Genomic DNA, 13,123 nt, shown 5'->3' with positions numbered 1-13,123 from the left:
AACCCAGTGGAACAGAACACGGAGCAATTACCTTGCAAAATTGTGCTTAAATAACCCCTGGGAAAAGAAAAAGCAGCGTTTTCTTTCTTGGACATACTTCTGTGTTCTACAAAAGCTGCTGAGGTGCTTCTGCCACAGCTGAGCTCACACAGGAGTGGCACTAAAGCTGCTGGAGCATTCACAGGTGGCTCCGTGGCCCCAGCTCAGCCCCTTCCCACCACACGGCAGCAGTTTTCACACAGCTAACTTGAAACAACTTTTTAAAAAAAAATTCCAAACAAAAGAGGTGTTGTGCCACCAATTTGCTACTCTTTTCTGCCTCAATTAAGAAGTATCATTAAAAACTTAATGAAGTTAAATGCACACTGCTAGAAGGAGTGATGGCACATGTCCAGCCCTTGGGATTAAAGAGGAACTCCCCCCTCCTTCCCCTCCTGACTTTTTAGGAACACAAGGTGACATCATCTTTTTGCTGACAATCAAGAACTTCTCTAGGCTTACAAAACAATGGAATTTTTATTTTGGCAGAACTAAAAAAATCATATATTTATCTACATCGTAGTAAAAACAATGAAATTTATTTTTTTTTTCCTTCATATATTCATCGACACAGCGCAACCGAACCGGGACTTGGGGATCGGGCGTGAAATGACCCCGGGTGGGACCCCAGGCACCACCAGAGCTTTGAAGCACCAAAAAAGATGCACTTAAAAGTGTTCTCCTCCTCCTCCTCCTCCTCCCAGCAAACACAGCAGCAGGTCACTTTTTGCGTAGGGGCTGCAGCGCGTCACCCGTTTCCAAAACGTGGTTGCCAAACATGAGAGATTACTATTTTGGGACACCTTTAACAAGAATGTTTATTCATATTAAAGCAGAAACCAACTCATAAATGCTGTTTATACACGTGTGTGCCTGGAAAAGACACAATGGAACAACTCAAGGAGAAAAGGCGCTGCGAGGAGGATCCTCACTGGAGTCTGCGGTAGCTCTTACAGAGTTCGTGGTCCCTGATGTCTCCCCACCCTCCGTTCTTGACGTGAGGGGACAGGGGAGCCATGGAGTACCTTTTACTGACACTCATCGCCTCGGGAAACAGGTACTGTTGGTTGCTGTTCAAGAGAGAATCGATTTTGGCACTCTGGGTGGACGGTCTGCAGGATTTCTTGTGGTGCATGCCACAGTCCCCCGTGTGAAAAATCCTGGGGATTTCGGGAACCAGCACTTTCCAGAACTTTGGAAGACAAGAGACAGTCAAGTGCTGCAGAGTCCAGTCCCAGTTGTAGTCATCGTAGGTGCAGAAGGCGTCCGTGCACTCGATGAGCTTCTGGTAGGTGTCTCTGCCGAAGGCCATGCCCATGTTGTGCTCCGTGGACTTCCACGTCTTCATCTCCACCTTGTCGGCGCGGCCGGCGAAGCCGCCCCGCACGGGGCTGTAGGTGCCCAGCGACACGAGCTGGCACTCGGGGCACTCGCGCTGGCGCAGCGCCCAGAGCTGCTTGAGGACGTGGTAGAAGTCGGGCGCCAGGTAGTGATCCTCCTCCAGGAAGAGCACGGGCCCCGCGTGCTCCCGCAGCGCCCGCACGCGCTCCCACACGAAGTGCAGCTTCCACCACCAGTGGTGCTTGGTCTGCGCGAAGCGCGCCTCGCGGTAGTGCCCGAACGAGTCGGGGAACTCGGCGTTGATGCAGCCCAGCCGCAGCGCCGCCGCCTTGCCCACGTCGCGGGGGCAGTCGCGGGGGTCGTGGCCCGGGAACTCGCGCGGGTACAGCTGGATGCTGAACGGGAAGAACACCTGCAGCACCGGGCAGAAGTCCACGCGGGCCGCCAGCCGGTTCAGCTCCTCGGCCCACAGGTCGTGGCTCAGCACCAGCAGCACGTTCTCCACGCCCGCCGCCCGCCGCAGCGACTCGAGCAGCAGCCGCAGGTGCTCGGCGCGGTCGTGCACCTGCACCACGAGCACCACGTCGGGCCGCGCCGGGAAGCGCCCGGCGTTCCGCACCGGCTGGTCGAAGTTCAGGCGGTACACGAGCGAGCGGTAACTCAGCGTCGCGTTCTCGGACAGCACCTCCGCCGCCACGGCGACCGACGCGTTGGCGGAGGGGCGGCGCGCTACCGGCGGCGGGGGCTCGCTGACCCGCGGCGGCTCCCCGGTGCTACCGGGACCGCCCCGCTGCTGCTGCTGCTGCAGCTGCTGCCGCCGCCGCCCGCCGCCGCCGGTGCCCCAGAGCGCCAGGGCGCAGAGCGCCAGCGCCAGCGCCAGCAGCAGCACCTTGCGCTTGTAGACGCGCAGCCGCATCGTCCCCGGCGGCGGCGGCCCCGCTCCGCCGCTCCCGCCGCCGCCGCCGCCGCCGCCGCTCCCGCTGCCAGCGCGCGCGCGCCGCCGCCGCCCCGCGCGCACACGTCGCCGCTCCCCATTGGCCGCCGCTGCGGCGGCCGCGGCGCCGCCATTGGTCGGGGGAGCCGTCAATCAACTCCGCGGCGCTTCCGCCGCGCCGGGGGGCCGCGCAGCCGCCGCCGCCGCACCGCGCTCTGATTGGGCGGCGCCGAGAGAGGGCGGGGACAAGGCGTGAGGGGGGAGGGCGGGAAATCCGCGAAGTCCTTCGGGACTGGGGAAAAAAAAAAGGGAAAATAACTCTGGGAATGCATGGAAAACACACGGAAAGCAGCCGGGATCCGCGGGAGTAACATAAAAAATAAGTGTTGAAAAACAGCACGTTAAAAAGCATTCTGCAATGACACAAATAAGGTGAGAAATCATTCTAGAAATGCAGGAAGAAGGTAAAATTATTGTAGGATTGGAAAATAAAATCATTCTAAGATGGAAAGAAAAAAATTCTAAGATTGACAGAATAAAATAAAATAATTCTAGATTTGAAAGATTACGATTATGAACCCCTTCTTGAATGGTAAGAATTAAAAAATTCAGATTAATTAATCGCAAGTATAAAATGACTCCAAAGTTTTCAACATTAATGTAAGAGTAAAATAATTCCAGAATCGCAAGAACAAGATAATAAAACCGTCCTAGATCGCTGCAGGGATGGGGACTCCATCAGTGCCCTGTGCCAAACCCCCCTTTCCATGAAGAAATTTTCCCAAAATCCAAACTAAACCTCCCCCAGCTGGCACTCAGTGCCACTTCTGTGTGCTCCAAGCCATCACACGTTCCAGGGAATGGGATCCCTATAAACTTCTCAAAATAAAATAATTCTAGATTTGAAAGATTAGCATTATGAACCCCTTCTTGAATGGTAAGAATTTAAAAAAAATCAGATTAATGAATTCTAGAATCTCAAGTATTTGTTCCCTGCTGTTCCCATCTCCCAGTCAGGGAGCAGCTGACAAGACAGGAAATAAAAGAATTTGTGGATACGCTCAACATTTTGGTGTCTTCCCCAGAAAAATACCAGCAGTTAATTCCTGGAATACACTGGATGGAAAACCCCTCAGACAAAACACAGAGCACACGTCCACAGAAGGTTTCAAAATTTAATAAGTCAACACAGTGAAACAAATTCAAGAATCGTTAAAACAGGAGGATTAAGAAACAAAGTTTGAGGCACGTATTTAGAAAAAAGACATTTCTGGTATCACAAAGAGAGAAACCCCAAAACCAAACGTTTGCTCTGGTAAAAACCCAGCAATGCTGGTCCCTGCTCCGAGGGGGAATGTTGTAACAGAACCTTTAAAAAAAGAAGCACCTGGGATTGCATAACCGGTCTGGATGTGGTTTCTCCTCCCCTGGGAAGAGTGGAGTGCAGTCCTGGCCCTGGCGGAGCTCACGCGGGTAAGTCTGGGATAAATTCCCTTGGAATTTGGGAGCCCCGCTCACCCCGCAAAGCACAGAAAGCCCCGAGCACGCCCCGGTCACAGGAGAAGGGAAACACGTCCTAAGGAAGGTTCTCTCCAGCTCAACATTGCTTTGTGTTCCAAGCAGAGGAGATTCCAGAGGGGGAGAAGAGCCAGGCCAGGCCGTGTCCCCTCACTCCCGGAGGGATTTGTCTCCGCAGGTGACACGGCGGGTGACGAGCGGCGGGCGCCTGCAGGCTCCTCCATCCCCACACACCCCGTGAGGGTGAGGCAGGGCTTGGCCCGTGTCACCCGTTGCTCTGGAGGTGCCTGTCCAGGAACTGGGAGTAGCAGTGCAGGGAGCAGAAGTAGCAGAGGACAGGAGCCTCCGTGCCCCCCATGTTGTCCACGAGCACCACGGTGTGGGCCACGTGGTGCAGGTTCATGGTCACCGTGATCTGGATGAAGCTGCTCAGGCAGGCGCTCCCACAGCGGCACGTTTTGGCCACTTCCAGGTCCTTACAGAGGTGGGAAGGGAGGAGGTGGCAGCCGTAAGGGATTCTGTGGGACGAGAGGAGAGAGGGTGAGTTCAGCACAGAGTTCTCTGCGTCACTCTGTAGAAAAGGTGCGGCGAACCCCGGCTCAGGGAAGAAATGCTGATGTCAGGCTCCAGGTCAGAAGGCTGAAGGATAGCTTTATTAAACTATACTATAGTACATTAATATACTATTTAAAGAGACACCATTCTGTTCTACATACTCACTTCTTACTTACCCATCTAACTAACTACAAACTCGTGACTCTGCTGAGAGTCCAACACAGCTGGATCCCACTGGGCACTGACCCCAAACAACCTTCACCAGGATCCAACCCTGCAATCACTGCAGGTAAATAATCCCCACACCACATTCCACACGGGGAAAACAAAGGGGCAGAGATAAAGATTGTTTTCTCTTCTCTCTGTGCTTCTCGTGAGAGACAGAATTGTGTCTCTCTGTCCAGAGGATGTCAATGTCACATCACTCAAAGGCAGGGACAGGACACAGGCACCAGCCATTCCCGGGCACATGATGCCTTCACTTTGAGCTCTCATGTTTGCCAGGCTCTGCACTGCTCTGGTGTGTGACTCTGAACTGCACACACAGGGCCAGCAGCTCTCCTCACAGCCCAGGCACACACAGCAATCCTTCTCCAGCCCAGAACCAAGGACAGCGCTGCAGCTCCAGCCCCAAAAGTGCAACCAGCAGGGAATGGAGGAGAGCAGCCTGGCAGGGTGGGACTGCAGCACCTGGAGCTGGGATTGGGCACTGAACCCCAGGGTGGAAAGGGACCAAAGCTTATAAAAGTGTGAAAACTTGTGACTCTGAGTCCATCTTGATCCATGGCCAGGCTTCTGCACTGCCCAAGGTGTGTCCTGGGAGGGCTTTTAATAAATCCCTGCTTTAGTCCTTTAACTCTGTCCAGCCTCTGCTCCAGGGAGCCTCTCCAGGCATCACACAGACAGGGAAAACCAGAGATTTGGGACTGAGATGCCACTTCCTGAGATGTTAGGAATGAAATTTCCCATTTTAGGACTGAAATGCCAATTCCTGAGATTTTTAGGAATGAAATGCCACTTCCCAAGGCAGTCCCTAAGGACATGAACTCTGGGAGACACTCCAACAGGGAGCTCACAGCAATCCTGGCAGCCTGGGCCACAGCCAGTTAGGGAATTAGAAAGATTAAGAGTAATGAGAATTAGAGAATTAAAGGAAGATTAAGAATAATGAGACAACTGAGCATGTTCTGTTCTTCCCTCACATTCTCTGTGTCTCACCCTGGCCTGACACAGCACCCACGATTTACTCCTCCCTCTTACACCGAGGAGCAGCAGTGTTAAAAAACAACTCGGAGAAAGGAGGAGATAAACCGAGCCTTTTGCAGCAGCACTGCCCTGCAGGCACGAAATGAAAAGTTCTCCTGCTCCACAGCTCTCTCCATCCACCGTGTCAGCAATGACATCCAGAGTTGGGAAGGGGAATTGCTCCTTTTGGAACTTACAGCGGAGCAGTGTCGAGCTTGGGGTACAAAAGAAATAATTCCCCAGAGGAATTCTGTCAGGTGGCTGAAGTGTGAAGTGCCCAGCTGGCACCCCAAACTCAGCACAGATCCCACTGACTCACATCCTGCCTCCACCTACACATTCCCAAGTCTTTCCACACACCATCACTCACACAGCTAAGATTCTTCTGGGTTTTTTTTTCACCACCTTAATTTCAGAACACCCTTTTTTTCTGGGAAAAGCATAATCAAGAACTCTGGTGCTTTCCCAGAATGAAGACAGGTTTCCAAACATTACTTTTGCACCTTCTCCTTCTGTTTCATCCCTTTCTCAAGGTTTTTACAGTAACTGAAATCTGACCAGTGCTGAGGGGTTTTTAGAGGTAGAAAGAAGCCTTAATATTTACATCAAACCCACTGCAATTTATATAAAGTTGGGAAAGGAGACACGTGGGGTTTAATTATAAAATCAGCGAGGTCAGCAGCAGGTGATTTGGCCCAGAACATGTGGTGGCTCAGCTCCCTTCAGGGTGTGCCCGTGGATGCCTTTGGTGCAAACTTCTGCACAATTACCCCGGGTTCATGGGGCACTGCCCACCCTCAAGGCAGGAACGGGCACAGGATGAAGATGAGGGACACTTCCAGCCTCTCTCTCCTCCCTTTCTCTGCCAAATTTCTGTCTTTGTGCTCCCTTCCCACCCAGAGCAGGGTGGGAGCAGCAGCTGCTGCTACCTGGAGTGTCCTGAAGGATCAGGGGTGGAAGTGGTGTGGGGGAAGAGGAGGGAGCTGATAACAAACAGCAGCCTGGGAGGGTGGTGTTTACTTGGTGAAATCATATTTTTTAAATTACCTCAGAGCTGGGCTTCTCTGAATAAGTCAGAACACCCTCACTCCACCACCAAGGGATATGAGGAGCTTAAGGAAAACCTATGGCAGGGGAAAGCCTGCAGAAGAAGTGCCTCAGGGTTGTAGAATTGATTCTCCTTTCCCAAAGTTGGCCAAAAATATTCTGTTCATCCCCCTTTGGTGGATGAAAACACTTCAATCTCTGCCTTTCCTTAAATGCTTCCAAAGGCACCAATTCCCTGCCTTATCCTGATGACTTGACAAGGAGAATTCAAAAGAATTTTAATCTTACGAAGTTAATAGGTGAGAAAACAGGCACTGAGGGGAAAGGAAGGAACCAGGGTGTCATGGTTGGACACTGGCGCAATGCCAGTGTCCTCATGAAAATGTACTTTCTTTAAATAAATGCTGTGAGATGTTACTAGGAATAGAGTAGAGTAGGTTTAAGCTTAATAGCAAAGGAAAAAAACTTTATTAAACTACTACTAATACAGAAAACACATAAACTAAATTTAGGATGAAGACTTTTTAGACTACCCCTCCTCTTCTTAATTCTAAAAACACTTAGCTATGAAACATTACTTAGGATTCTTGATTAAATTACTACTTTTCAGGTAATCTATATTTAAACTATTAAGGGAGAGAGAAGTCTCTCTTGCACTATAGACTCTCCAGGAAACACAGTTGCTTCTCTGTGTTTCTTTGTCACACATGGCAACTGCCTGGAAAAAATTTGCTAGTGTGACACTCTTTTTTTTATGTCACAGTGTTTTTACTACTGTGCATGGATAGATTGCTCATAGGTTCTTTTAAGGATGTTTTGCTACGGACTTAAAGATACAGCAGTTTAGTTTCTTATCCTGGGATTACAGTCCCCCCTATTTTCTCTTGGGGCCGAGGGGTCTAAAAACAGGACTCATCTTCTTCTCGAAGACAGAGGGTATTACTATTCTCTCTTTAGCTCTCTTCGTTTCTTGCTATTTTTGTACTGTTTGAAGCTGAAACAGGTCTCCCTGGGTCACCACTGCATCTCTTTAAAATGTAGTCTCTATTGCAGGAGATTTTGGTTTAGTCTATGGTTAATAAGAAAAGTCTAGCTAAAAGCTACTTCATCATTTTTTCTTACTTAAATATTTCTTCTTTTAATATCTTAGGTTCTGGATTATTTTTTTTTTACTATAAATTAAGGAGGAGTAATACTTTTAAAAAGCTTTTATTTTCTGGAAAGGGTTAAAAGTTCAGACTCCTTGGACGGCTGATATTTCAGTCTGGTGTTCCGCCTCCCACGCTGGGCATTCCCCCCCCTTCTCTTTCTCCTCTGCCTGCAGATTTCTAGGTGCCGCCAGGCTTTTTGTCTTTTTCTTTTTTGGGGGGGGGCAAGGGTGTCTCTACTTCTCTCTACTTTTTTGTCTACAGGAGTTGGCTGGGTTCTAGACTCTCAGCCTCCTCGGCCTACCTGGACAAGGCTGCGTGGCTTCCCCTCCCCCACCCAGCCGAAGGCTGGGCAGGGGGGGAGAGAGAGTTCTCTTGGGAGTTTTTGCTTTTAACCCCCTGTGTTCTCAGAGGCGTGTTTATACTTTTAGTGGTCACTTTAGGTGCTAATATTTAAACTTGACTACTGATTGGTTTGACTCAACTTCTTGGAAAAAATTCACTTCCATGTCAAACCACGACACAGGGGAGGGAGGGCAGGTGTGAAGGAGCAGTGCCAGGTGTGCCCTCACCGCCCTTACCTGTGATTGACGGTGGCCCTGGCAGCGCACTCCAGCAGAGTCAAGGGGATCTTCAGCTGGATGTTGGGAACCAGCGGGTTGGGCTGCTCAAAAGGATTCCCGAAGAGATCCAGGTTCTCCAGGGAGAGTTTCCTGAAGTCGCAGGGCAGGAAGGGCAGCTTGTTGCGCGCGGCCGACAGGAAGCGCAGGCGGCTCAGCTGCCCGATGCGGCAGGGCAGGCGCAGCAGGGCGTTGTCGTCCAGCCGCAGCTGCACCAGGCCCCGCAGCTGGCAGAACTCGATGGGCAGCGCCTGGATCTGGTTCTGGCTCAGGTCCAGCAGCTGCAGGGATTTCTGCAGGCCGGAGCTGCACAGGGCCCCGCTGAAGGCCTCCAGGTGGTTGTCGTGCAGGTCGAGCTCCTGCAGGCACACCAGGTCGCCCAGCGTGGCCGGCAGCTGCTTGATGTGGTTGTGGCTCAGGTCCAGCTTGCGCAGCTTCTTCAGGCACAGCACCCTGCTGTCGATCCTGGCCAGCTTGCAGTACGAGGTCTGCAGGTGCTCCAGGGAGAAAGGGAAGCTCTTGGTGAGGGGATAATCCCTCCTGGAAGTGATGATCATTTTGGTTTTGGGTTTCTCCACGTCGGAGTTCTTTGCTGGGACCAGAGGTGAGAGAGGGAGGACTCCGGTGTCGTTGCCTTGGTGAGCCAGTCTCACGGCTGAAAGGAAAGTCTTTAAATTGATCACATTTGCCTGCGGGGGAACACAAGGCTGGAGTTAAAAGTTCATTATCCTGGTTACTAACACTCTCTGAGCTGTTTTGTGTGTGCCACTCAGCAGGGCAGTGGGATGGGAGGGGGAACAGCTCTGTTAGGAACAATCCCGGTCAAACTGTGCTGCAGCACCCAGGGAAGGAACAAAGCACCGAATCCACAGCTGGAAATGAAGTACAGGAAAAAGCCCTGATGCACTGGGAGCTCCCTAAAATCCACCAGGATAAAGGACTGTTACAAACACACATGGGGAAATCAGAGCTCTGAGGCAATAATTCCTGGAAGTTTCTAGGAAAGAAAAGGATGGAAGCTGGGGTTGAATTCAGCAAAAGGAAGGTGAAGCTTCGAGGACGGTGAAGTGACCACACGCAGCTCTGGCTGTGCCAGCAGCAGACAAGAGGCAAATTCTTTGCAAAGACCAATTAATGCTTCAGTTGGGATACAATATTTTGCCAGTAGAATCCCAGGACTGTTTGGGTTGGAAGGGATCCTAAATCCCATCCTCGTCAACTCCCTGCCCATGGGCAGGGACACCTCCCACTGTCCCAGGCTGCTCCAGCCCCAGTGCCCAACCTGGCCCAGGGCACTGCCAGGGATCCAGGGGCAGCCACAGCTGCTCTGGGAATTCCAGCCCAGCCAGGAATTCCCAATTCCCAATCTCCCATCCATCCCTGCCCTCTGGCAGTGGGAAGCCACTGAAGGCTCCCACTGACTCTCAATATCAGAGTATCAAGTGATCTGTATTTTAAATAAAGACCCAGAAAGCTCTGATGCATCTGTTGCACCGACTTGATTCACTTCTGTGAACATTTGTGACCAAGTATGTATCTTCTAGATTTTCCAGCAAGTCTCTGCAAGAGCTGATGTGCAGCTGACAGGCACTGAGCTAAAAAAGTGAATTCTAAAATGAAAACCACATTGCAACCATAGAAGGAAAAGAAAATAATTAACTTGGAGTTCTGAGAGCCCAGAGGTTGTCCTTGCGTTCCCAGATGTCACCTGCCCAAGCCCAGGGACACATTTTGCTCCTAAATGTGTTTGTTTAGACCAAATTTGAGAGGGTTCAGAGCTAGAGCACACAATGTGCTTTAAGCACCCAGCACAAGAAAACAAAGATACTGGAGATAATCCTGGATGGAAATGTGGGAGAAATAAAGACATTAAAGGTCAAACTTAACTGACTGCATCTGTAAACTAAAATGATCATTTTCCTTAAGCATTCCAAGCACAAGTCCTGCTGTGACACCTTCCAGAGGTGGGGAAGATGCACAACAAACACCTTTGTATCCAAGGTTATCCAGAGCAGCTGGGGCTGCCCCCGGATCCCTGGAAATGTCCCAGGCCAGGCTGGATGGGGCTTGGAGCAGCCTGGGACAGTGCAAGGGGTGGATGGGATGGGATTTAAGGTCCCTTCTATCCCAAACCAGCCCGGGATTCTAAGACCACCAACCCTCATTATCTCAGCCAGTCTAACACACACATTTAGCTACAGAATTTCCCCTCATTCCAGGCAGATTTGTGGCATTTCCAAGATAACTCAAATGGGAATTAAGTCCAAAAAGTGCTCCATGTCTGTAAGGACCAAGTGAAATCAATACTGCACACCAGAATGATGTGACAGGCAAGATTTCTTTGCTCACAAAGCACAATTCCCTCCACCAGACCTCCCTAAGGGCCATGTAAGATCTCCAAACCTCTTGTTGAGAAACCCTGGGAGAAAAAAAAAAAAAAAAAAAAAAAGCAGGCAAATAATTCCTTGGAAGAGCTCAGGATGAAATTTCCTGCCCCAAGCCCGAAGTCTCAGCCACAAGGACAATGTTGGGAAAGGAATTTAAGTTGTGTTGATGCCTCCCAAGTGTCAGAGCTCCGAGGAAATCGGAGCTGAGGTGGATCCAGGGAAGCAGGCTCGGACCTGCTGAAGGGAAATAAAGCCCCAGAGAACAGCCAGGATTTGTTATTTCTGCTCCAGGGGTGAAAGCTCTGCACTGAGGTTTCCCAGCTCCACTCCTGAGCTGGCTGAGTGCAGCAAATCCAGCACAGCACAAGCAGGGGGATTTCACATAGCCAATATTCCCATCTCCAGTGTTTGGAAATCTCTTTTCCACAAAGTTTTTGCTCATCTTTGAGAGTTAAGGAGCTTTTCTGTGATGAAATCATAAAAATCTGGCAGAAAACTAGGGAAAAGGGATGAAACATCATAAATTTGGGTTCAGGAGTTGGAGAACTTAAGAGGAACCTGTAATATTTTGAGATAAACTTTTTGGTTTCTCACTCTTCAGCAGAAAAATTCAGAGTAAAGGGAGCAGAAGTTATTCTGAATCTAATACAAAAGCCTTATTTTTTGCAAAATACAGAGCACATTGGCTTCTAACAAGAAAAAAAAACCTGGGTTTGGTGTCCTCCCTTCCTATTTAACCCTTTAACAGGTTCATAAAATTAAGTCTGCTTTCCTCAGGTTCAGGTAACAGAAAGGAAAAAGGATTTTCTAAACCAGCAATCACCATTATTTGCATTTATTTACACAGCCTGACTATAAAGTTTTAGGCAAGAACTTTTAGAAAACCTGTCCCGTTTTTCTCTCCTATGGAGCTACAAAAGATTCCTGTAACAGGCAAAGAAGAAAAGGACATGAGAATTTAGTGATAATACGTGATTCTTCTGGTAAGTTTAACGCCGTTAAAAACACTTTACAAATCCTCTGGGAACTGTGAATAAATACAGAGGTATTTGAAACAAGGTGGGATGGTGCCCGTGCCCTGCTCTGCGTGTGCTTTGAAAACCACGGTGAGCACAGTGATGGTTTTGTCCATGAAAACAAGAGGGTTCTCAATTTCTTTTCCATGGAAAAAACTGTAAGGAACAATAATTTCATAGAGTATAAGGCCAAAGACCAACACTGCATCAGAGAGCTGAAAAAAGTTTTTTTCTAAAGAAGCTGTGAAGCAAAGCATGAAAATGGACTTCTGAAGCAGAAGAGTTAGAACACAGCTCAGAAAAGAGGGAATGGCTTCCCACTGCCAGAGGGCCGGGAGAGATGGGATACTGGGAAGGAATTCCTGGCTGGGAGGGTGGGGAGACCCTGGAATGGAATTCCCAGAGCAGCTGTGGCTGCCCCTGGATCCCTGGCAGTGCCCAAGGCCAGGCTGGACACTGGGGCTTGGGGCAGCCTGGGACGGTGGAAGGTGTCCCGGCCACGGCAGGGGTGGGATGCCGTGGGATTTAAGGTCCCTTCCCGCCTTGCCGCGGCTGTGCCGCTGTTCCCGGTGCCGGTCCCACCTTGCTGAGGCACAGATCCACCGCGGGCTCCCGCAGCCGCACCGTGGCCTTGCCCTCCTCCACGAAGCGCGTGAAGAGCCGCTCCACGTTCTGCTGCACCTGCGGGCACAGCGGGCTCAGCGGCGGCCCCGGGGCACACCCCCGCCGCGTCCCGGCCCCCGCCGCCGTCCCCACCTTGTACCGAGCCCCGCCGCGGTCCCGCGCCGTGCACACCATGAGGTAAATCCCGGCACCGGCAGCGCCGGGAGGGCGCCCGAGCGACAGCAGCGCCCGCGCCGCGCGGCCGCGGCCCCGCAGCCCGCAGGTGGGCAGGAGCCGGCTGAGCACCTCCACCTCGCACTGCAGCCGCATCCCGGTCCCGGTCCCGGTCCCGGTCCTGATCCCGATCCCGGTCCCGGCACCGGCCCCGGCCCGCGCACGGCGGGCGGCGCCGCCGGGGGCCTCCCGCGCTGTGCGCGCACAGGCGCCCGCTGTGCTGCCTGCCCGCCGCGGGGCCAGCCCGCCGCGCTGCTCCGTCCCGCCCGCCGCCCGCTGAAGGGCGTGGGGCCGCCCGGAGAGCGGGATCGCGGGGCGGGAAGGGAGGGCGGCGGCTCCGGTGGTACCGGCGGCAGCGGCCGCACAGGCAGCACGGACAGCCCGAGCGCGGGCCCTCAGCGCAGCGCCGGCCGCCCGGGGCGGGCAGCGGGCACCT

The 13,123-nt window shown here is 51.8% G+C and overlaps 2 protein-coding genes across 3 annotated transcripts; both read right to left on the bottom strand.

The window, feature by feature from the left end:
- Nucleotides 1–497: 497 nt before the first annotated feature.
- Nucleotides 498–2,347, bottom strand: MGAT2 (alpha-1,6-mannosyl-glycoprotein 2-beta-N-acetylglucosaminyltransferase). Its single transcript, XM_053946820.1, has one exon. It carries the CDS (start codon nucleotides 2,294–2,296, stop codon nucleotides 968–970), a length of 1,329 nt encoding a protein of 442 aa, XP_053802795.1. The 5' UTR covers nucleotides 2,297–2,347; the 3' UTR covers nucleotides 498–967.
- A 1,128-nt stretch (nucleotides 2,348–3,475) lies between these two features.
- LRR1 (leucine rich repeat protein 1) lies at nucleotides 3,476–12,894 on the bottom strand. 2 transcript variants are annotated; one of them, XM_053946335.1, is made up of 4 exons: nucleotides 12,614–12,894; nucleotides 12,433–12,531; nucleotides 8,409–9,136; nucleotides 3,476–4,350 (listed from the first exon to the last, which is right to left on the bottom strand). In XM_053946335.1, exons 3-4 carry the CDS (start codon nucleotides 9,002–9,004, stop codon nucleotides 4,098–4,100), a joined length of 849 nt encoding a protein of 282 aa, XP_053802310.1. In that variant the 5' UTR covers nucleotides 9,005–9,136; nucleotides 12,433–12,531; nucleotides 12,614–12,894; the 3' UTR covers nucleotides 3,476–4,097. The 2 variants fall into 2 exon arrangements, with proteins under 2 accessions (XP_053802310.1, XP_053802309.1); XM_053946334.1 differs by having other exon boundaries at nucleotides 12,607–12,854.
- Nucleotides 12,895–13,123: the final 229 nt, after the last annotated feature.

Source organism: Vidua chalybeata, chromosome 6 (genome assembly GCF_026979565.1).
Source record: "Vidua chalybeata isolate OUT-0048 chromosome 6, bVidCha1 merged haplotype, whole genome shotgun sequence".
Lineage (NCBI taxonomy): Eukaryota > Metazoa > Chordata > Aves > Passeriformes > Viduidae > Vidua > Vidua chalybeata.
This window is presented reverse-complemented; position numbering and strand designations above follow the sequence as displayed.

Bases quoted from the DNA above. Each gene is read 5' to 3' on its own strand.
- MGAT2 (XM_053946820.1), bottom strand. From the start codon at position 2,296: ATGCGGCTGCGCGTCTACAAGCGCAAGGTGCTGCTGCTGGCGCTGGCG.
- LRR1 (XM_053946334.1), bottom strand. From the start codon at position 12,783: ATGCGGCTGCAGTGCGAGGTGGAGGTGCTCAGCCGGCTCCTGCCCACC. The intron at 9,137-12,432 runs GTGGGACCGGCA...GTTCCCCCGCAG, and splicing joins TGGATCTGTGCCTCAGCAAG to GCAAATGTGATCAATTTAAA. The intron at 4,351-8,408 runs GTAAGGGCGGTG...CTCGTCCCACAG, and splicing joins AGGGCCACCGTCAATCACAG to AATCCCTTACGGCTGCCACC.